Source organism: Panthera pardus, unplaced genomic scaffold, assembly GCF_024362965.1.
Source record: "Panthera pardus isolate Hobbes unplaced genomic scaffold, ASM2436296v1 HiC_scaffold_21, whole genome shotgun sequence".
Lineage (NCBI taxonomy): Eukaryota > Metazoa > Chordata > Mammalia > Carnivora > Felidae > Panthera > Panthera pardus.
In genome coordinates, this window is record NW_026526777.1 from 41,244,664 (window position 1) to 41,269,093 (window position 24,430).

Below are 24,430 nucleotides of genomic sequence, written 5' to 3' on the forward strand. Positions count from 1 at the left end.
CGCCAAGACGCCGCGGAACAGTAAGGGACATACAGGGAGGTGGCGTTTTATCCACCCCTTGCCTTCGGTTTGGGCCTGTTTCCCACACAGTCTCCCAGGGCACCGAGCGAAAGGACAACGGCCCCCGACGGCCCCCGGATTGCTGACTGGAGAGCTGGCCCACCCGGGCGGGAGGAAGGGGAAATCCTCCCGGTCCAGGCGCGGAGTGATAGATGGGTAACATGGCTGGGACATCTTCCGTCCCACCCTTGTCTCCTAAAATATCTACTTCTTGCAGCTCTTGCAAATCCCGAAGCTGTGGGAAAAGGGTATTTGCTTTTGTATTTGGTAGGATCTGGGTGAAGAACTTCTCTAGGACGCCCCACCACCCTTTCTTCCCTTCCAGGGCCCGTGGGGGGAAATCTTGCAGCACCGATCGAGTCAGAATCCCCGCCCCCGAACCTCTCTTCTTTGCAGTGCATTTCTTAAGGGAAGGAATGGACTCCTTTCCCCGGGGCCAGGAGTTCTTTCAAACTCTGGAGCAGCGATTCGAGCTTCTTTCCAGTCCTGCCTTCCCTGGTGGTGCCGGAAAGAAAAAGAAGAAAAAAATTTATTATATGATATATATCTCCATGTATTACATATATGGAGAGACAGAGAGATATTGATTGATTCAGATTCCGATACAGAAATTCAGACAGCAGCCCCGGGCACCACAAATCTCCTTCCCCGCGTCAGAAAAATATTGTCAGGCGTGAGCCAACTTTTAAAGGTCAGACGGGTGGCTGTCCCCGCCGGCAGATTCAGGCCTTTACGGGTTGGGGATTCAGATTCCCTAACCCCGGGGATCCCACCCCAGCCTCGGGCCAGAGCTTCGCACCGCCCAGAAGGGAATTTGGAGAAAGCCGGGTGACCACGGCGGCGCCTCGTTTTCGGAGGCGGGTGGCCGAGGACACCCGAGGGGCGATTGGGCTCTGGCCTCCCGCGTTCCACCGTCTGGATCAGAGAGGACAGTGAAGGCGGAGGGGAGCCCTCCTTGGCAGCGCGCGACCCCAGTGCGCTCAGGGATCAGAATTAACGATTTCACCCGGACAAGGAGCGGGCAGCCAGGGCGGGTGAGGGGCGAAGGTCTGCAATGAGCGGTCCCCAGTGTCCGGGGAAGATGGGAAGTCGGGACTCAGAAGAGGCAGCAGGACCTAACTCGAGTTGTTTCCTCGCTTGGCCGCAGTGCGGGCTCGTGGAAAACCAGCGCCAGGCGGGGCTGGGCGGGAGCGGCGTCCTCGGGTCTGGGAGCGCGACCTGCGTGACCCCGGCGCGACCAGGGCAGAGCTCCTCCGCCCCGCGGGTAGGCGCAAGCCTGGGTGGCCCAGGAAACTGGCGATACATTCCTTCAACAGGCGTTTGCCGCGCACCTGCGGGTGCTGTGCGCTCACCCGACGCTTGCCCTGGATGTTGGAGGGCTTGCTAGTGGAAGCCAGTGCGGACAGGACGGCCTTTCTGGGGGAGCCAGCTTTGCGCGCGCCACGTCCCGCAGCCCGAGACAGAGGCCGTGGCTGCGAAGGGGGCAAGGGGCGGACGACCTCTGTCTCCACTGCGCGCCTCATTCGGCGTTCCCGCGCCTTGGCCCTTTCACTATCCCACCTTGCCGGGTCCGTTTCTCGGTTGACTATCCTGAGCGGGCCGGAGCGAGCCGGGACTGGCCAAGCCCGCGACCCGGTTCCCGCTCCCCTTTGGAGCGGAGGCAGGACTGCCCGCGGGGAAAGGCGCGGTAGGCGGGAGCGTCGACTGCGTGCCCAGCCGAGGGACGCCCGAAACTTCTCTTTCTCCCCATACTCATTTCTCAGCAAGCATTTGGGAAGACAAAACTAAACTCCAACTCCAGCGGCTCAAGCCTTTCCAGGACTTTAATCCTTGGAAAGGATTTTTTTTTTTTTTTTTTTTTTTCCTATTTGGGGAGCGGCTCCTCCAGCACGGATCCTGGAGGCAGCCAGCGGGTCCGCGAGGTCCGGGCACCCAGAGCGCCGTGCCCGCCTTCGAGCCTCGGCTCCGGGCCCTGTTCCCAGCACTTAGCGGACCTCGACGAGCCCTCGAAACGTGGCGGGCTCAAGGGAGATGAGGCCTCTACCTGGGCAGCTGATGAAGTAAATTAAATTCGACCTGGAGGTGTAGTTGGTGCCACAGTGTGTCGGGAAAGGCGCAAGGGCGCCGGCCGCAGGCTGCACCTGCCTTTCGGCGGAAGCCGCGGCGGGCGGGAGCCCAGCGCCGGCTTCAGTCTGGGGCCCTCAGAGGTTGGCTTCATCCAGGACGGGACTTTTTTTTGTTTGTTTTTTTAGACGGCAGAGTGAATATCCTTTAAAGGGATCTGAAGGGTGAAACTAATCAGGAAGGAGAGGAATTATTAGCCAAGCCGGGACGGGATAAAACCGGGAACTACAGGAAGTTGAAGGAAGACCAAATGCTAGGTGTACCTTCCTCTAGACACGCCAGAAACAAAGCGGGGGGGTTAAGGCAAGAATGTTGTCTGAGTGCTCTGGGGATTAGACCAACGCTAGTCCTCAAGCCGGCTTGGAGACCGCCTACAGCCCTGAAAATACCACGGTCCGTTTTTTAAAAATCGAGTCCTCCTGGAGGTGAGGTGGGGGTCGAGGGAGGCAGGGAGCCGGCAAAACAATTTCTTTCCAGTGAGTAGACAAAACACGGCCCACGGGGGGGCGTCTTAGGTTCTGAACACTGACCTGCTGACCCCTGCTGACCAGGTGTAGACAGCCTCAAGTCCTAATATGCCCATTGTCCTAGCTTCCCATTTGCCTCGGATTTCATGCCCGTTCACTGTGTGCTACAGTCAATTAGTGAGTACTTAGCACCGCATTAGCAGGCAGAACCCAGAGAGACACCCTTGCTGAGGAGGCAGCTCTGGAGGAAGGGGAGGAGGGTTGCACCTGCAATTCTCCAGGGATGGAAAATTAGTTAACAGGGACTAACCTTTCCCTCCGGTTGTTAAAAAAGACTGCTTTGAGCCTCTTGTTTTGGTCAGCAAGGATGGATATTTGGTGGATTTCTCTGGCTGGGAAACTAGTCTCCTCCAAATTGAAGAGTTGTGGTTGGGGAGGGTTGGTGGCCTTCGATGGAGGGTCCTTGTATCATTGCTTTCATTTAGGGAAATTTATCAGGATTAGAGCCGAGAAGCTTCGGAATGCATAGAAACTCGGAGCCAGTTTAGCTGTTGACAGGGTGAAAGGAATAATACCACCTACTTTGGAAGCAAGGTTGGAAACGGACTGGACCAGCAGTTTGCGGTGGTAGAACCAGATACTGGGGTTGGAGATGGTGGGGGCGGGAGGGGGAAGGGTTCAAGTTTACTTTTGTAATGATTTTCTGCCTTTTTTGCCCTCTTAGAATGAGTGTTAACAAGGCCCACGGCACAGATGTGAGCAAACAAACAGGGTCTACTGCTTTTAGTGAAATCCCATCGTGGCTTACATGTCTGCCTTCATTCTCATTCTCTTTCTCTTCTTCCTTTCTTCCCTTCCTCAGTTCTTCCTTCCTTCTTTTGTGAGGTCTCTGGTACGGGCATGAATTCACAGCACAGGGGGTTTATTGGGGGTTGACTCTCTGACCGGCTGCAGGGTGGTGGGATCCCTTACCTTCTTTTTCGTAGTGTTTGGAGGCAGGGTAGTTTCTGGGTCCAGAGCCAAAGCCTCCTTGCAGCTGGGCTATTGTTGTTTATGGTAGGGAAAAGTCACCTGAAACAGAGGCTGCTGTGAGATGAGATTTTACCTTTTTTCAGGTCCTAAGCTCTATAGGAGCCCTGATCAAAATGGAGCACACATCAACCATTGTGAGGCACTACTGTTGGAAGTAGGTGGACAGGTTGGGTTTAATTGGCAAAATTAGAATTGATTCTCCCTCGGAAAATGTACTTCGGGTGAACTGTATGAACGGCGGATTGGAAAATCATCTTGGGAGGCAAATCTAAATCCTGTTGTTATTTTGGTGGATATCTTTTCTCAGATTTCCCCACCCTCCCCTCTGCCCTCCCTCCGACAGTCTGGGGCTAGCCACAGATGTTTTACTGTGGTATCTCACCCCCAAATGCCTTTAAAGTATAATTTACTTTAATTATAATGTTAGAGGGTTAAGGGATTGGTTCTGGGAATGGCTTAACAGAGACAAAACTTGCAGCCAAATTAATTGAAAGTTTCTTGTTATGAGGGAGAGATTGCCAAACATATGGAATACCGCTCCGGAATGAGACATCAGAAAAATACATTGTGGAGATTTAGCAATGACTAAATGTGAAGATAGAGTGGAAATAGAGATGTGCCTACAGCGTTTCCGTAGACTGCCAGTCATGGTTTAATGGGCTTTTTCTGTTTTATTTGCAATTACTGAGAATATCCAATATCCTACTGAAGAATGTTATTTCTGTGTCAATATTTAATTTAGAACATAATCCCACACCTGCAGATACATATCTACATTATGTATTTTATTTACTACAGGACTCCTTCTATTAAAATGTGATCCACATTCAGCCTTAAAATGGTAACATCGAGATTGTCTCCAGGATATTTCTTGAATCTGATGTTTATATATTGAAGAGGTTACTGTTTTCTGAGCTGCCTGAGCAGAAAAAGAACAAAAGAGGTAGTCAAAGGGACCCCAAACCACCAAAGGAAACAAATAGGATCTGGGTGGGGGAAGGATTTTGAAAGAGGAGCGGAGGGAAAAAACATTAGGTGTGATCATTTCTGATATGAGAAAGCTTTTCTGACTTTTTTCTAGTTGTTCGTCATTTGTCCACACACACACACACACACACACACACACACACACACGGAAAAACTAGAAATGAGATGACCCATTTGAAGGTTGATGTATTTTTTAAGTATATAAGCAAATATAATTATAATACAGAATATGATTTACCTTAAATGCAATACCAGGGTTTTTTTTTAATTAAGGTTTTCTCAGGATTGTTGTGGCTCTAAGTTCACTGCCATCACAAAATACTACAATGTCCAATGCACCTTTGCTTCTTAAGTTTTGAAGAATTAATATTGGAATTTTATGCTTCAGTTGTGTTGTTTATGAGATAATTCTTACTAAGTTATGAAGAAATGTATAAAATATTTGGGAAATTTATGTTATGGTCTCTTTAACATGCATGGGTTCAGAATAGGGGAAAATATGAAAAAAAAAAAAAAAGGAAGCTATAAATTGTTCAGTAAAAACAAATTGTCCTTAATAGGAGGATGGGAAATAAAGAGCCAGGACACCGGGGGGGGGGGGGGGGGGGAGCCCAGACACACAGAGTCATGATTTGTCATATAAAACTGCATCCTGGACCTCCTGTTCGTGGACTGCATAGATGAATTAGTCCTCGGTTCCTTCCACCACAATTGTCAGGTGATTTAAAAGGGGAGTTGGGACCAGAAAACAGGATTTTCCTGTCAGTGGTGGTGGTGGCAACTTTGAATTGAAAAGCTTTATTTTTGAAATGTGTATCCAGTACTAGAACTTTTAATTAATTTAATTTTAACTCTACCACTGTTAGAATTCTTAGAGTTGGAGATTCCAGAAGCTGGCCTTGAGTTTTGGCAGGCATGGTCCCATGCCTGGTATGTCCTGTGGTCATATGTCGATACACTTTAGAATTAGTCACTCCCAGACTAAATCAATAAGCCCCCACAGAGCGGACTTTCCCTAACCTGCCTTTTTAAAACCATCTTCCTTCTTACTCTGGGAACCTTTGATAATGGGCAGCAATGTTTACCATTCATTGACTGTTGTTTTCTCCCCTTTATATGTGGGGAAGGAATGGAGAATTCTAAGAAAAACAATATTTTTGCACAGTATTTCACTTGTATGTGTGTTTTCTTTAAGTCCTATTTGGCTTCTTTTTTTCAGTTTTAAGTCAGTAAAGAAACTTAACAAATATAAACAAAATCATGTATTTTTGGAAACATATATCGGCCAAATGTTATTTAAGATGAGCTCAAAAACCACTCCCTTCTGGAGTTTGGAGCAAAAGGGTTTGGAGCGAAAGCCACTGGCTTTTGTGTTAGAAGCCTTGGTCTTCAGTCAGCTCCAGAACCCGTCCCAGACGAAAAGAAGCCTCTAGCTCCAGTTTGTGTCCCCACAGTTTGTGTCCCCAACTGTGTCCCTTTAGGGAAGCTCTTTCAAGTGTAGATGCTCACTTTTACTGGGTTTCTGGGAAGAGTAAATGCGCAAGCAGATTTGCAAATACTTGACAAAGTTCAGAGCTGGGGCAGTCTTAAAGACCAGGATGTTCCCAACTGGCAGATGGTACTGCCCTCACTGGCTGGAGTGCTCCTGGGTGTCCCAAGAGGGGCCGAGCCTACTGGGAGTGTCCCGGGAGCCCCAGAAGCGTCTCCCACAGACGCTGGCCCCCTATCCTGAAAGAAGCCGGGGACACCTTGGCATGAGCATGAGGGTGTTAAGTCAGATTGTGAAACAAAAAGAGGGACTCTGTCCAAAGGGCAGTCAAAAAGTCTCGTGGAACTCCAAGGTGAAACATCAAAGTCCAAATTTTAAGAAATATTAATCTGATCTGGGGGCATGATCTGAGGGCATGGTTAAATGAACATTATTCCTAATAGCACACAATAACTTAGTTTTAAAATATTAAGATATTCATCAGCATTATGGTTCCGATAGAACTATCTGAAATTCCAATTCATTTTCCCGGAAAGATGCACTTTCTTCAATACATTTTAGAAGTTATTGTCAAGTGTGGTTTTCTAGCCTTAGTCTCTTTGGTGGAAAAAATGTTGTTGTTCTTTCATGATGAGAGATAGAAAACACCATTTTTCAAAGAATTAAAATCGATCAAACAAACACACGCAAATCGTCTCCAAAATGTTTCAGGGTGGCCCCTGGTTCCTTGAGAGCAGTTTCTTGGAAATGAAGAAACGTGAGTGGGGAATAAAAATGCACAATACTTTTTATATGTCATGGAGAGGGGGAGTTGTAGGGGGGCAATTTGGTCCACCACAGACCACATCAGACCTTTCGACTGACCTCCCCGACTTCCCAGTTTTCTAAAACTTCACTAATGGAGGAATTTGGGGATTTCAAATGGAATCCATCTTCGGATGCGCCACTCTGAAAAATAAGCCCGTCATGCCCATGCCACAGGACTTTAGGTGATTTGAGGGCTGGGCATCATGTTATGGGTTTTATAAGCTCCCTTCATGAAGAAGTAGATTAAGGTTATGGGCCAAGAAAAGGTTTTTAGCCATTTCTTATCAAATAAGAAATAGTCACTTTTCCATTGGGCATTTAGATATCTCCAAGAAAAATACTCAAATCCTCAGTTGTTAATTTGGACTCAATCCACTCTTACCTGCATACATTACAGCAGAAGTGGAGTGAGCTCAGCTGGTTGGGGGGTCCTAGCCTCCCTGTTCTCACCATTGACATATGGGGAGGGCACCAAGGTCTGGCAAATTTGCCCTAATTTTATGGAGAAAAGAGTCTGCCAGATTTCTTTATGCCAAATAGACTTAACCTTGTAATGTTGCATTATCTGCTATTTATACTCCGAGATTATGTTGATTAGAAAGGGGTATACATCTTCCAGATGCTTTAGAACTAAGGGGATGGAGGAGAGTTTTGAGTGTTTTGTGTGTGGGGAGGGTATTGATGGAGGGGGAGATTATATTGAGAAATAATGAAACATGAAATAATTTTAATGTACTTTAAGTATATAAATTCATCTTGTTGGCAACTGGCCATGGGAGAATGGAAAAGGGAGCTGCCATTGAGCTTGGACAATGGTATTATGGGGCCAGGTGTTTTATACTCATTCTCTGATGTGATCACACAGCAACCCTGAGAGACTGTGTTATCATCTCTGTTTTCCAGGTCAGGAAACTGGGGCTCAAAGACTGTAAACAATTTGGCCAAGATCATATATATGGTAGACTCCGATCTGAACCCAGGTCTAGCAGACTGTGATCTGGGATTTATTATAAACAGTTTGGCAGACCCAAAGATTTGAAGATCTAAACTCCAAGCAGAACAGAAAACTTTCAAATTCTCCCAAGAGTTTTCTAAAAGAATAGTTGAACAAAACGTTTCTACTTCGCCCTAGCTTCCTGTATCACTCACTGCCCGCTTTCCTCACGGCCTCGAGGTTGGACAGCTCCCTTATTCAGAGATGGCTTCCTTTCCATAGACAGAGCTCGACTTCGGAAGAATTGGCTTTTTTCCAGGACGGCGATGCCTCAGCCTGTGTGTGAGGAAGCGTGTGTGTGCAGGTTTATGTGTATGTGTGACTCTGTGTAAGTACTGTGGTGTACGTGTGCTTGTGTACCCGCGAGTGTGTGTGTTAAAAGTGTGTGTCTAAGTATATGCAACGATGTGTATGTCTGTGCGTCTATGTGAATGTGGTATGTGTGAGTGCCTTTGTGTATGTCTCAGGGTGTATCTTTGTTCATTTCTGGTTGTGTGTGTTTCTCTATGTGTGTTAGGACGCATATGTGTGTTTGTGTCATGTGTGTCTGTGTGTATACTGTTAAGTAGGTGCGAATATGTGTGTATATCTGACTGTGCATATGTGTTTATGTGAGTGTGGGTGCAGGTGTCTGCATGGCGAGCAAGTGTGTCAAGGCAAGCCTTCTTGTCTATACAGCTGCTCTACCTGTGTTTAGGTCTGTGCTTTGAGCCATGTCACTCTGTAGGACTGACAGAAGATTCTGGGCCTCGCCGATGGGGAGTATATTGTACTGTGTGATCCAGCATCTCCCCAGATTCCTTGGCTGTTCCACGGGCTTTGTTGTCTTTGTGTGACCAAGCTTCCTCTCCGCAGAGTCCCAGCAGAGAGCATCACCAAAGAACACTTGTGTGTGGATAAGATAAAATTTTCATTTCAAATGAGATGACTCTTCATAATCAGGAACTGAGTTTATAGATTAAATTTTGTCTTAGTGACTCCAAGGGCCTGCTTAAATACCAGTTTTGAAGGTGGAATTTTGTGATGTCAAACACCGCATAAAAAGTACGTCGAATTTACTGGGGATTTGGAAATCTTCTGGCTCCTTGGAAATTTTGGTTACAACTTAATTTCTGGTACGAGACCTACATAATCTCTGTCCTGTTCAGGCTCTCTGAATTTAAAAATAATAATTTATTGTAGGTTTTAAAAAAGGCTCGTGTTGTTGCTCCTAGAAAAATTTCTAGATAGCTTACATTTCACACTAATCAAAATAATTACATGGAGTGCTGTCACCTGAAGTGTGGGATCTGAGTTCACAAGTCTCCACCCCCTCACAGGCAGGGATGAATCTGAACTTGACAGATGCCATCAACAAGCTGGCACCTTGCAGCTGGGTGGAGGGGATCAGCAGGACAGGGGCTCCTACTTCCCACCCTCGGGGCATTCGGTGTCCGTCCCATACAACACATGCATCCTCTGTCCAAAGGATCTAAATCTATGTCTCAAACATTTCCATCTGCCCAATTGTTAAGAAGCAACAGAGGCCAGCGGCTCATCTACTCCCTTGTCACTGGACACAGAGCAGCTTTGAGACTACCTCTCTGCCTCCATTTCCCCTCCATAAAATGACAGGGTAGAGCCAGCCAGGTGAGGCATGTCCAGATCCCTCCCGCTCTCAGGTTGGGTTTAGCCAACCTTAAGCATAGGCTCCTGGTTCAAATCCCCGTTACCCCATTGTGGGACTTGGGGCACTTTGCTTCGCCTCTCCGAGGCTCAGTTTTGTCATCTGTAAAATGGGGATAACAACTCCTTCCTCACCAATTTGTACAGATTATTGACGTAATATACACCCAAGACCTGGCAGAGTTCACGACAGGCTCTTGATGTCTGGTTTTACCATTACTGGTATATTAGGGATCTCTTAAATCATTTCTAGGTTACTTTGGTTTTTAAAAATGCCACTCCCCTCTCAAAATCTACATTGGAATACAGCGTGAGACGTTTTTTTTGTTTTTGTTTTTGTTTTGTTTTTTAACTTAAAAATCACCTTGGTTTGGCCCTCACATTTTTGCCAAACTCGAGGACCCCAGTTTGGCCCGAAGGCCCCTGAGAACCCCCAGTGTGGGCAGCACAGGTGGACTCAGCAGGGAGCATCCATGCAAGCCGGAGGCTGAGATGGCTTGTCTGTCTGCTTTTAGTGTTGTTCCTAAACGTGATGTTGTCTCCGTTTCCAAGCCTCTAAAACTCCCCTGCCAGCCCTTTCCTGCATACATTAGCCTTAATGTATTCTCTCTTGAATACTCATCATATTAAGGCTCCCGGTAGATACCTAGCTCGAAATAAATTTTATGAGCACACATCCTCGCCCTCATCCCCATGCATTTGCGGCCGGCAGGAGAAATACAGCCGTATCTTTCCTGGAGGCAAGGCCAGACAACAATTAGGTGGGAATCGACGCCCTCTGGCCCCGGAGCCGGGCGGGGTGCGGGAGGGAGCCGGCGGGCGCACTCCCCGCGCCCAGAGGACGGTTCTCCGTCCGGGTTCTCCTAGGGTTCGATCGCGGGCACCGGCGGGGTACCCGGCCCTCGGACTCAGCCGTTCGCTCACACAAAGATGCCCCTAGCGGGCCGTGTCCCCGCGTCCCCGATGGCCCCGGGCGGCGGTGCTCAGCGAGCAGACGGTTTGCACACGGTCTGGGACCTGGGACGGGCTGGTGGGCACGGGTTCCTGCCGATCTGCGAGCCACTTCCGTGCGAGAGGGCCTCGGTCTTCTCTCCCCTCGCGTGCAAAATGGTGCCAGAGCAGTGCTCCTCCACACACACCGCCTTCCTCCAGCCCCTGGCTTGGCGGCTGTGGCGGCTCCGAAAGCCGACGCGCGGGCAGGAGAAACCGCGCCCGCGCGCTGCGTGAGCGCCTTTGCACGAGTCGTCCCCCCTCCCCCACCCCTCGCAGGCTGGCCTTGTCACGCGGCGGGAGCCCCTGGTCGTGCACCCCTCGCTCCTCAGTCTCCTCTCTGCTTATCCAGACGTCTCCACTGCTAAGGCCCCCTGCTCCTGGACTTCTTCCTGCTGCTCCAGGGAGGCCAGTCCTGATGGTCCCGGAGAGAGGCAGGGGTGTCGTTGTAGTGGGAGGAGCACTACCTGTCTTGCGGACACAATCTGAGCCTCCACAGGGGCGTGGGGACATCTGTGCAGCGATTCTCGATCAATGAGATCAAGCGCATGAACGTGGGTCCCTAACTTTCCTTCCCCTCAGCCACAGCAGCACCACACACAACACACACTTACTGCAATTATCTCCTAGTAACAGCAAACCTTTATTGAGCACCTACTGGATACTGGCCCTGTCCTACAGTATTGATTCACTTACTCTTCATAACAATCCTCCCAGGGACTTCTGTCATCATCACCCCCAGGCCCTCCTTGTTACAGATGAGAGAACCGGGCAGAGGGAGAGGCCAAGTAATTTGTGGAAGGTTAAAAAAGCAGAGCCAGGGTTCAAACTCAGGCAGGCTGGCTCCAGAATCCATGGTCCCACCCTGTGTCCTACCCATCCCCCCTTATTTGCTGGAGATTCCTGTTGCTGTCCTGTGTGCTTAGTACCTTGCTGGGGACATCAGAACTGTTTGGTAAGTAACTTGGTAGCTGGTTGGTTGAACATTTTCTTTGTCAAAGAGGAAAACTTCAGAGATAGAAAAAAATGCCATACGCCCTGGGACAGGTAGCAAATGTCCAGACCCATGCATCTCTGTCTCATTGTGGTTCCTGTAGTTTCCGTGGGGCATTTTGGTGTGAGAATGGAGTCAAAGGGCAAGGCACCTAGTGGGTCTGACTTTCAGGCAAATGTTGGTAGCTGCTGAGGCCAGAAAGGGGAACAGACTGGGCTTGGGGGGTTACCGTGCCCAACACTGACATTTGTGTGTCGACACGGTGATGTCATTTAGTGAGTGTCCCCATAGCCTGTCTACAGGTTTGAGACACAAATGATTTAGAACTTGAGAGAGCTTTCTTTCTACATAGATGTGTTCAAACTTTGTCCCCTGTGCTTTGAGGCCAGTTCCCTTACATTAATACTTTTAAATTATATCACACCGACAAAGATGATATGAATCAAGAATGTAGGATTCCGGAGAGATTTGGTTTGTTGACATTTTGGAGTGCACGGGAGAAGCAGGTGAACTGTTTCGAGGTGAGCTTCTTAGAGAGGATTTGATCCAATATTTATGTAGTGATACATATCTGTGGAGCTACTCGTGTGTACCAGGCACTGTGCTAGGCGGCTGGGATACATAGCTGCAAAAGAAACATTATTCTGGCCCCGGGAGGATCTCCCCTCCTAATAAGAAACATTGGGTGCATTGGATTTCAGTTCCCATGTGCCTCGTTGACCAATGACCTTTGTGCAGTGCACAGCCTGCACAATTATACGTGGCAGCCCTAAGGGTTTGGGTTCTGTCCTTTCCCTCCAGTGGGACATGAATCGTGAAGAACAGGAAGGCATCCACACAGGGTGGTCGGGTTAGCCGTGCTGTGTGGAAGGCTCACTCTGCCTTTCTCTCCTCTCCCCACAGAGATCCCTCAGTGTGCCGGCTGCAACCAGCATATCCTGGACAAGTTCATCCTGAAGGTCCTGGACAGACACTGGCACAGCTCTTGCCTCAAGTGTGCAGACTGCCAGATGCAGCTGGCGGACAGGTGCTTCTCCAGGGCCGGGAGCGTCTACTGCAAGGAAGACTTCTTCAAGTAAGCCAGAACCCAGGGTGCAGCCTCCCTCCCATGCCCTGGTCTGTATCTGCCTCTCCCCGCTGGGGGTGGGGGAGAGATCTGGCAGAGGGCTGGAGCCAAACTTCTGCAGGGGGGCCGACAAAGGATTCCGGCGAATCCTGAAGGGAATGTTCCTTCTTGGTGTTGGTTTCTTGGGCCACGTGGCTCTATCATTCCTGCCACTTTCAGGGTGGCTGCTTTGAGTTTTGCACCTCGAATCTAGAGGAGTCTTCGTGGCTGCTTGGGGGCCCCAGAGGCTTGGAAGAGTTGCTCCTGGTCGGGGTCAAGCCAGGCTCTGTTAGTGTCATCGCTTTCAATGAAAACATGATGAAGAGGCAGTTTGATGTGACGGTTAAGAGCCCAGACCCTTGACTGGGTTTGAATCCCTTGTTAGCTGTGTGCTCTTGGGCAACTTACCTAACTTCTCTCTGCCTCTGGTTACTTATCTATAAAATGTGGCTGCTGATCATAGTTCCTACCTCACTGTTATTAGCTTTGAATGGATCAATATGTGTAAAGTCCGTAGGACAGTACCTGACACCTGAGTGTTAGCTTTTAAGACTGTCCTCAATTCCTTCTGGGGTTGGATCCATCAGAAAAAATCCTGCTGGTCATGGAGAGGGGACCTTCTAGAATTTATCTTCTGTGGCATTTCGTCTGGGGCTTCTCTCCCGGAACCCGTTGCCCGGGGCACTCAGGCTGGTGCCTCAGCTCACCTGGACCCCCTGGTGACAGCAAGACCAACAACAAGAGAAGGGAGGTGTCCATCGGTGATGCGGAGCCCAGGGTGGGTGGCCCACGGGGGTGCGCTGAGGGGGGCGGGGCTTCTGGGGAGGCTCATCAAAGCCTGGAAACACTTGGCACAAATGAGCAAGCCTCAGAGGGGCGGCATGCCTCCTTCAGAGGTCATGTATTCTGCACAAAGGGAGGGGACATGGGGACAAATGCCAGTCCTGGATCCAGGACATGTTTCTCCCAAATCCTGCCAAGGTTGAACTTCAGAGAACAGGTGATTTGAATTTCTGAGGATTCTCAAATTTCATTAGCCCAATACGAGTTGAAAAGCACATTAAAGGTGATCTTGGCTTCTACTGGGGCTTCCTCCAAGGCTTGTGCTCAGAAGGCAACACTCATTGTCGCCATCACACTTGGGTCAAAAATGCACCGCTCTCTCCCTTGGTGTGCGTGTGAGCATGTGCACTCACACGTGCCTGTGTGTTCATGCCAGTGCCCATATGCTGCCTGAGGGCAGGGTCAGTAGGCGCGCAGGCACATCCAACAGATTCCTGATGGCTCCGACTCAGGGCCGGGCCTCTGGTTCTCCCTCTAGGTCTTTTCCGTGCTCTCCGTCCTCCCAGTCTTCCTTTTGCTCTCTCACCTCTGAACCTTGCCTTGCTTCCTTCATTCTGGCATTTACACAGTTCTGCTCCCTCCTCCTACATCCTTCCCCGCGGGCAACCAGAGTCATTCATTATTCATTTCTCAGTGACATCCCGGCCAAGCCCCACGGCTCTTGCAGGCCCCGCACGGAGTGAATCTCATCACATGTGTGTTCGTGTGCGTGAACGTTGTGTGCCTGTGTGCACCTGTGAAGGTGAATGTGTGAGCAAGGAGAGGCAAGAGGACACAGTAGGCGGGGCCTGGCCTTGGGGTCGGGTCAGCTGTCCCCGCTTCCAAGTTCTGTGCACCATCTTCCTGGTTGTCCATGTACCTTTGGGAAGCCTCAGTGAGCTCCCCGGGCATGGCCTTTTTTTTTTTTTAAATGTTTATTTAACTTTGAGAGAGAATGACAGTGTGAGGGGAGGAGGGGCAGAGAGAGAGGGAGACACAGAATCCGAAGCAGGCTCCAAGCTGTCAGCACAGAGCCTGACGCGGGGCTCGAACTCACAAACTGCGAGTTCATGACCTGAGCCGAAGTCCAACGCTTAACCGACTGAGCCACCCAGGCACCCCAGGGGCATGGCCTTCTTGCCCAGCTGGGGACAGGGTAGGTGCTGAGATGTCCCCGAGCTAGACCACTGGCTGGGGTGCAGGCAAACCCATTAGGATCACGTCACAGGACTCTGTCACCAGAGAAGCTCCTTTGAGGGCCTGTCTGGGGTATGGAACTTGACCTTGACTGGCTGGCTCTGAGTGTTTGGGAAAGGGAAGTGGTCGCAGCTCAGGTGTAGGTTCGGGCTTGGGAGAAGTAGTGATAAGGAAAGATGGTCCCTTCAGAAGGGACCTGGGGTGCAGGCTAGGGGAGGAGTAGCATAGGCCTATGAGTCATAAGCCCAAGACCAGAAATAACAATGACAGTTACTTGCTCAGGCCAGGGCACTGACCTCTTGCCTCTGTGGCCTCCCCATGCCATGACCCTCATTTGGATCCTTCCAGGGCATTGTTCAGCAGTAACCTCATAACTCACCTCCCACTTCCTTGAGGCCACATGTCCCCCCACCACACCGGTATCCAACCTCACCACTGACCCCGGCCCCCAGCTCCTTCAGCAAGGCCCCCTCTGCCTACAGAACATTCCAGATGCATTGTGCTATCAGAGCCTTTCACCCTGCCTCTCTTCTAGTCCTACCTCACTGCTTTCTTGGGTTCCCAATGCCCCCCAGCAGGGTGCCCCCTTTCCCAGGCAGGCCTTGACCCTGGCTATTGTATCCTCCAGGGATGATGTCTATCCTCTGAAGGTCTCCCCCATTCTTCCATGGCCGTGAGTCCAGCTCTTCAGCGGATGGGCACCCTGAGTTGCCTTGTTTTTGCTCACTCCTCCCGCGCCTGTTTGATCTTTCTTGTTGGCATGAGGAAAGACTTATTAGGTATTATTTTTCTGTCCCCGGCATATGCACCTGGCCTTGTCTACAGACCATCACTGGGTTCGATCACATAGTGAATTTACGGCATGCTTGGTGACCAGTTTCTTCTGTCCCTCACATGACGTCCTGTGAATCCTGGAGGCCCAGGCTGCCTGGGAAATGCACAGGCCCATGATTCAGTCGCAGTTACTTTCCTGGCTCCATAGGACTGCCCTGCTTCATAAAATGACCCACCCTCAGGGCTGGATCCTCTTGTGAAGTAGGGGAACAGGCCACAGATTCAGTGCTGAATCCAGGTCATTAATTCTGAGATGAAGTGCTGTGTGGAGAGAAATTTATTTTTGTTTTTAAGTTTTATTTATTTGGGGTGCCTGGGTGGCTCAGTCGGTTAAGCATCCAACTTCGGCTCAGGTCGTGATCTCGCAGTTGGTGAGTTCAGGCCCCGCGTCGGGCTCTGTGCTGACAGCTTGGAGTCTGGAGCCTGCTTTGGATTCTGTGTCTCCCTCTCGCTCTTCCCCTCCCCTGCTGACACGATGTCTCTCTCTTTCTCAAAAATAAATAAACATTAAAATTTTTTTTTAAGTTTTATTTATTTATTTTGAGAAAGAGAGCACACGTGAGTGGGGGAGGTGTAGAGAGAGAGAGGGAGAGAGAGAGAATCCCAAGCAGGCTCCATGCTGTCAGCGCAGAGCCCCACACAGGGCTCAATCCTACCAAATCAAGAGTCAGATGCTTAACCAACTGAGCCACCCAGGCCCCCTGTGTGGAGAGAAGTTAAAAGCTGAGGTGATTCTCCCCGCTGATAATGGAGATTGAAGATTGGGCCACTCTGAAGCCGCCCAGGGAAGACACTTGGATTCACGGGCAGTCAGGCCCCACACGGCTCTCGGGGACTGTGGCTGTTCGGTGCAGAAGACACAGCCGCAGGTGCAATTTGGTATAGCAGGTCACAGTGCGGGGCGAGGACACTGAGGGAGTCAGTCCTCCAGGGTCAGACTGGCTTCACCCCTCTCCCACCCCCCTGCCGGAGTCTTGGGATCCACTGCCCACTTGGGGCTCAGGCTGTAACCTGGCTGCAGAGCCCGTGGTCCCCTCCTCATTATGGTTCATTAAACATCACCAGGCACCTGCTTTCAGATGGCACACAGGGTACCTGTGAGCAGAGAGAGAATACGAGGCAGGGCGGGAGGGGCAGAGCAGTTCCCGGAGCCCCAAGCCCCTTCCTGTCCCGCAGGAGGCCGCCAGAGTCACTTCCGGCAGCCTGGTGAGAGGGAAGGTGGGCGCCATGAGCTTGAATTCACTTGTCAGACCTCAGGATGCTCTCAGCTGCGGGATTTGGAAGAGGCCTGGTGGGAGCCAGGGAGACTCTCTGCTCTATGCTCCTCGAAGAAAAAGAAAAAGGAAAGAAAAATCACTGTCCTTTTCAGATACCTGCCCCATAGCCCTGCTCAGAGGGGCGCTGACCTCACTGATCAGCATTGTGGTTCTAATTTTCAGGATCAATATTTTAAATCTCTTTGCCCATAACAAGGGGAAGGGCCACTGCTTCGCGTAACTCCAAGGGGTATCCTTTATCCTGCGTGAAGGTTTTCGAATGGAGACTGTCATGTGAAGAGTACCCTGCTCCAGGCATGTGATAACCTCAGAAGTGGGGTGAGGTCAGCCTTCCATCAGCCTTCAGCCCACGAGATGTGATAATACTGGTGGCTGACAGCAGAGGGCGATGTTGATGTGTGCACAGACCAAGAAAGAAGTATTGTTGGAAGGTTGTACTCTGTGGTTGTTGCATTTTTCTCTTGGAGCTGTTGAATTCTGTCTTGCTCGGTAACATTGGCTGATCTTTGCTGTTGTTTGTTGTTTTTGCCTCCTGGGTCCTTGGCTGCCTTTCTCCACAGGAAATAAAAGTCTGAGACCGAGAGGAGAGGCACGGAGTTGACTAAACGCAGTGGTTCTGAGGCTATTACAAATGAATCACAAGCTGAGGAGCCAACGGCTCTTTCTGTTGTATTTGCTAAGCAAGTCCTTTCTGGACTGCGTGTCCCGTACGTCCCGGGTCCCCATCTCCTTGCAAAGAGACTAGGGCCTGGGGAGGGCAGGAGTCTGGGAGTAGAGCTTCTGGGTCCCCTCCTCATCACTGACTGGGTCCTGGGAGGGGCTTGGCAGCTCTCTTACTCTGAAGTGCAGTGAATAGCACAGGTTCTCTGCTCCAGGAACTGGGTGCCCTTGGGCAGGTTCCTTAACATCTCTGAACTCCACTGTCCTCTTCAGGAAAAAATGGGAATGTTAATGGTGCATGCTTTAGAAGACCTGGCACACAGGAGCATTTCACAAAAGGGAGTTATTTTATGAACAGAGGGGTTTAGTGAACCCAGACGGTGCTCGGTTGGATTCCTGTCCTGTCTCGTGCTAGCTGTTTGTCAGTAAACAAGTGACCGGGCCTTTCTGAACCTCACTGCCTTACTGTTAGAAGGCGCTCATTGTGGAGCGCAGAGTCGTGAAATGGGAAGGAAATAGCACGGAAACCATGTCTAGCAGGATGCTGGCTGCTTTACCAGTGTCTCTGGGTTTCTGGCCCCGATGTGTGGCCACTTGACCTGCAGCCCTGGAGGGCCAGGCTGTCAGAGCCCTCCCTCGGGGTTAGGCCTGGGCTGGCTTCTCCTGGTCTCCCTCCTCCCCGCCCCCAGCCCTCAGCTTTGAGACCTTCCTGTTGAGGTGACATTTAACGTCCTGCGGAGATGAGGGTAGCCTGGCAGAGCTCAGAGGGCACACTGCATTGTGCTGGGAATAAACCACAGGCTGAAGATGCCGTGGGGATTTACGTGAAGATTTGGGAAACAAACCAGCAATTACCACAGTGTGAAAACAAACAGGGCTACGGAATCAAAGAGAGAGCAGCACAGCTTTCGAGAACATTCCAGGCTTGTGTCCCTGACCACCAGGGCTTTATGCTCATACCCGCAGCAGGGAGCCTGGGGGAAGAGTTGGAGGCATTCTGAGAGTGACTGCCACTCCAGGGGGTTCCTGTCTAAACTTCTTGTGTCTCTGGGGGTGTCTCTCTGTCCCCGAGGCCTTCACCTGCCTGGCGGGCAGAGATGGTCACTTGTGGGGACCCAGTGGGATAGAAGGCCGCTTCACGACTTGTCAGTGGGGAGCTGTGTGGGCTGCTGCCCCGCTTGGCCAGGCGCTTTGGTTCCTCACAGTGCCCCCTCCCCCAGCCAGTCAATCTCCAGGCAGGCTGCAGGCCAAGGGCAGGTAAGCAGCGTCCTTGGGAGCCCGGGAGATGCTGATTTATCCCTGCAGTTCAGAACAGCCTGTTTCAGCTCCAGCATGCCCTGCGTTTGGCCGGGACGCAGGGTGGTTTGCTGGCTCCAGCCTGGTCTTCACTAGTGACCTTGGCCCAATCACTCTGGTGACCAGGGCCCCCGCCCCTAGGCAGGGCAGATGCCCGCAGGAAATCAGGTAATATGGGCGAAGTCCCGCTCAGCCTCTCTGCGAGGTGGACTTCACAGAGTGGCCCGCTTTGGGTTTGAATGCGGACTCTATGTGACCTGGGGGCATTTGATCTCTGAGCCTCACCATCCCGCCTCGAAAGAGGGATGGGAACACACATCTCCACTTTTCTGGATTACCCTGAGGATGAAGTAAGATTTAGGAAGTGCTTTGTAGTCGTCATTATTAGGGGTTATTCTTATTGAAGTCATGATGGTGAATGTATATGGAAGGAGGAGAAAGAAAGAAGGAGGTTCGTAGGGGCAGAGGCTACAAAAAGCTGCAGACAAGACAGGGGTTCCGGGGTGGGACTTGTGTCCACCTGCCTGTGTCCAGTGGCAGGTCAGGTGATTGGAACAACGGTCTGCCTGGTGGTGTGGGGGCAGGTGAGAGCCACCACAAACCCTCCCCAGGGGACGCCATCCCTCCCTGTGTGGTCCAGAGCTCTGTGGGTGTGACTGCAGCCTTCAGCCTTTTCTTCCCAGAGTGGGGTTCCCGGCTCGGGCCGGGGGAGACCAGCCTGTGCTTGTGTGGCCATCTCCAGCCAGCTTTTACTTTGTAGCCCCAGGTAGAGGCCACTGCAGTTCTGGGGTTGATTGCTGGTCCAGTCTGGGTCCAGGTCCTTGTGAGCCAGTGTTATTTCTGGTGACTACACACCTGCTAGCCTCCCCCATCCACGTGCATGGACATGTGCATGCATTCACACACACACACACACACACACACACACACATTCTAGCAAAATGTGCTTAAGGAACCCACAGGGGGAGGGTCTCTTTGACGTGTGACTTTCCATAATTTCTGAATAGTTTATAGTCTAATTCCCTCGCTAAGCAAATTAAACCTTTTAAGGTAACGATCAGATGGTCCAGATAGTGTCTGTGCATGTGGACATTTGTAAGATTCAAACACACTGGTGGGACCAGGCCCACAGTCATTTGCGAAGGCCTGTAATCAAGGCAGAAGCAATTACTTAGCGGAGCAGCTCCCCCTGGGACCCGAGGCCGTATATCAGGCGGTGATGAGTCCGCGGATTGTCTCCCCGCCCCAGAGGCCCCGGTTCAGCTGTGCCTGCCCAGCCTGGGGCGAAGGCCTCCTGACATCTGTGGGGCCTGCAGCCCAGAGACTTTTCGGCCTTGGGGAATCTGTTTGGAGCCAAGTGGTTGCAAATCAACCTGGGAGTGAGATGGCATCTGAGCTGTGGAAACGGGTCCCCAAGCAGAGAGGGGTCTGGGTTCCTCGGGGGTGGGACGTGTGGAGGCACCTCTTCATCCCAGGAAAACACACCAGCCAGTGGGGGGGGGGGGGGTGGCCCTGTCTCCTCCTCGCTGAAGGTTCAGCCACCTGCCCTCTCCTTCATCTCCACCCCAGGCATTCGGTCACGGGCTCCCAACTCTTTCTATTCCCACTGCCTCTGCCCCCTCTCAGCCCCTGTCAGCTCCCCTCTGTGCAGCTGGAAGCTTCTTCCTGCCAGGCCTCCCCAAATGCCCTGCCCAGCACTTGGCCGCTGTGATCCAGCTCCACCTCATTTCCTGCTGGTTCTCTGGCCCAGGTCACGCAGGAGGGTCCCACGAGAGCCAGTGTCTGGCTTGTGGCTCTGACTCTGTGGCCCTGGGAGCCCCACTTGAGGAGAAGCCACAGGCGAATGAGAGTTGGGCTCTGTGGCCCGAGCGACGTGTCAGCGCAGCAGGTCAGTCTGGCGTGAGGAGTCAGATGGGACCTCCGTCCCTGAATGTCCCTGCCATACCACCATTGAGAATGGGTCCTTAGGTCTTGGGGGACTCAAGAATCAACAAGCAACCTGCAGATGCCACAGGGGTGCTGAGACACCTGTGACACAGGGCTTCTCTGAGTGGTCTGCATGGGGGCCTTGCTAACTGCGGACGCTGGGCCCGGGGTCAGGAGTCGGGGTGGCTCTTCCGGTTGTAAGCAGACATCCCAGGTGGTTCCTCTGCACAGGACAACTTGGTGACAGCTGAGTGAACACCTGGGCAGAGAGGAATTAGCCTGGAGTGAGCAGAGTAGGTGCCAGGAGGTAGGAGTGGGAAGGAGGGGGAGTGTAGTTGAGCCGGAGACAGCTCCCAGCCTGTCCCCATCCGGGAATGGAAATACCTACCTGGGAGGGCCATTGTGCAGTTTAAATGAGGTAGCTCACATGAAATTGCCTGCGTACTATGTGCTCGATGCGTGTTTGCCGAAACTAAGGGAGGTGGGCTGGACTCTTGCAGAAGAGGGTCGGATCCGGATCCGATGTCCCATTACCTCTTGGGAAGCAAATCTATCCCCAGCTGGGAACGGGGGGAGGGTGGAGCATGACTGAGGGAAAGGGGGAGTTGGGCTCCCTAGCCCCTTCTCTGCCACTAACTGAGCTGTGTGATCTTGGACAAGTTACTACCCCTCTCTGGGCCCCAGTTTTGTTCTGCGTTAAATGAGGGGGTTGGACTGGGTCACTGGTTCTAAAGCTTTTCTAGTAGCATCCACCTCAGGATAATATTGAATGTTTATCAAGAAGAAAAGCATTATATTTAAAAAAAAAAAAAAACAGCACCTGGGTGTCTCTGTCAGTTAAGTGTCCAGCCTTGGCTCAGGTCATGATCTCGAGGTTTGTGAGTTCAAGCCCCGCATCCGGCTTCACGCTGACAGCATGACACCTGCTTGGGATTTTTTCTCTCTCCCTCTCTCTCTGCCCTCCCCCACTGTCTCTCTCAAAATAAATAAACCTAAAAAATAAATAAAGAACCCTCCCCAGCAAAAGGCAGAGCGCTGTGGGGGCAGTTCCAATGGGTCTGGGAGCGTGTGTTGTGGGGGGCTGTGTTTCTACTCCTGAAGCCTCTGATATTACCTGGTGTCAGGCCTTCTCCAAATATGGCTCCTGTCTATGTCTGGAGAAGGCTGGCCGTTCTGGGGCAGAACTTTATGCGCCTGTGACATGGCTGTGGTGGTGATATATGTTGGAAATATTGGTACATACAGTAACAGTAAATATCAGCAACTTACCTGTCAAGTGTGGTGATAGATAAAAGAAATACATGTAGGGAAGTGTCAGCCGGGAAAAAAATATACAGCCCGCAGTAAATCACCACCAAGCAATTAAAGCATAAAATTAAGTTATGCAGTATTTTGTTTCCTCAGGACAGTGCACTGTGCTGCGTCAGCCCCCACACGCAGTCGCTGGCGTGGGCCTGGGCTCACACCCCCCAGCTGCCTCCTGATGGCCGAGTAACGAAGAGCATCGGGTTCAAATCCCAGCTCCACTGTTTCCGGCTGTGTGGTCTCTCGCACGTCATCGACCCTCTCTGAACTTATTTCCTCATGCGCAAATGGGGGACGAGTATTAATGCGTACCACAGGCATAGGCATTCCTTGTTTATTCACCAGCTATTCACAGAACACGTGTCCTGGTCCGGTACTGCTGGAGGTACTGGACTTGGCGGTGAACAAATCAGATACGGTGCCTGCTGGGCATGGAGAGATCGGATAGACAAACAAGAACGGTGAGGTGCATCCAGGGGAGATATGGAAGGAAGTGCTGGATGGAGCATGGGGGTGGTCAAGGAATGCCCCTGGAGAAGGTGACGTTTGCGGGGTGACCTGCAGGAAATGCAGACGTGAGCCATGTAGGTAACTGGGGAAAGAGCACCCCAAGCTGAGGAAGCCCGTGGAGCCAGTGTGGCCGGGCGAGTGAGCAGGCAGAGTGGTAGGAGAGGAGGCTAGGTAGTCTTGGAAGGTCTCGGAGGCCAGTAAAGGGGCTTCAGGTTTTACCCTGAGCCAGGGGGGAGCCACCGGAAGGTGTGGAGCAGGGGAGTGAGATGGGATCACTGTGGCCATTGTGGGGGGAAGGGCTGAAGCCAGGAGAGCCGTTAGTGGTGGGCAAGGCGTGATGGGGCCCTGAGCTAGGGACGCAGAGGTACAGATGGTCAGAAGTGGTCCAATTCTTGACCGAATTTTGGGTAGAACCGGCAGGGTTTGCTGACATATTGGGTGGACGTGTGCAAAGCTTTCAGCCTTAGTCACTGGAAGAATGAAATCACCATTCTCTGACGCAGGCGGGGCGGGGGCGGTGCAGATTCTGGGGAGGATCAGGAGTTTGGTTTCAGACATCCAAGCAGAGAGGCTGAGGAGACAGTGGGATATACCAGTCTGAGCTAGGCGAGAGGTCTGGATGAGAGGTGGAAGTGAAGTCCCCAGCGAGTGGGGTAGATGGAGGAGAGGCTGCTGGGGGGGGAGAAGGGACAGAGCCAGGAGAGCTGGTCCTGTAGCCAAGTGAGCACAATGTTCTAAGGAGGAGGGAGAGAGCCAATGCCATCGAAAAGTCAGGGGAGACAAGACCTGATCACTGGGCCAGCAACGCTGGGGTCATGGGTGACCTTGGCAAGTGCAGTTTGGGTTGATTGGTGGGTGACACCTGACTGGAGTGTGTATCAGTCAGGGTTCTCCAGAGAATGGAACCAGCAGGCTGTGTGTGTGTGTGTGTGTGTGTGTGTGTGTGTAATATAAAGAGATTTATTATAAGGATTGGCTCATGTGATTTTGGAGTCAGAGAAGCCCTGAGAGCTGCAGTCAGCAAGCTGGAGGCCCAGGAGGGCTGATAGTGTGTAAATTCTGGTCCAGAAACCAGCAGCGTTGAGGTCTAAGAAGAGCTGATTTTTTAGTTCAAGTTTAAAGGCAGGAAAAAGCCAATGTGACCTCTCAAGGAAGTCAGGCAGGAGGAATTTCCTCTCTCTCTTGGGATAGTCAGCCTTTCTGTTCTATTCAAGCCTTCAGCTGATTGGATGAGGCCCAGCCACAATGGGGAGGGCAATCTGCTTTACTCAACCTACTGATTCATATGTTAATCTCATCCCAAAACACCCTCACAGACACACTCAGAATAATGTTTGACCAAATATCTGGGCACCCCATGGCCCAGTCAAGTTGACACATAAAATTAACTAACCATCAGAGTGGATTCAAGAAAAGAGTAGTGGGGCAGGGGAGGTGGTGCCTGGGTGGTTTAGTTGGTTAAGCTTCTGGCTCTGGGTTTCAGCTCAGGTCATGGTCTGGCGATTCATGGGTTTGAGCCCCCAGTGGGTCTCCACCGCTGGAGCCTGTCTGGGACTCTCCCCGCTCCCCTGCTTACGCTGTCTGTCTCTCTCAAGATAGATAAATAAGCTAAAAAAAAGACAGAAGAGTGGGAACAGGGACATTAGAGACCTTGCATGTAGACCCTTCTTTTGGGGAATTTTGCTCTACAGGGAGTAGAGAAGTTGGGTGGTAGATGGAGGGAGATGCGGGGTCAAGAGAGGGTTTTTGAAGTGGCAGAAATAGCCTGCTGGGTAGGATCTAGTTGAGAGGGGAAATTAATCACGTGGGGGCAAAAGGAACAGTTGCTGGAGGAATGATCTTATTAGGCAGGAAGAAAGGGACTCCGTGCCTAAGTGGGCAGCTGGCTT

General features: G+C 51.3%; 1 protein-coding gene across 1 annotated transcript in view; it reads left to right on the forward strand.

Moving 5' to 3' along the window:
• The window catches only part of LHX4 (LIM homeobox 4), a 42,218-nt gene that overhangs the window by 3,785 nt on the left and 14,003 nt on the right, over positions 1-24,430 (forward strand). The window contains exon 2 of the mRNA XM_019428113.2: positions 12,513-12,684. Within this exon, the coding sequence (XP_019283658.1) occupies positions 12,513-12,684 (172 nt within the window). The remainder of the gene's footprint in view (positions 1-12,512; positions 12,685-24,430) is intronic.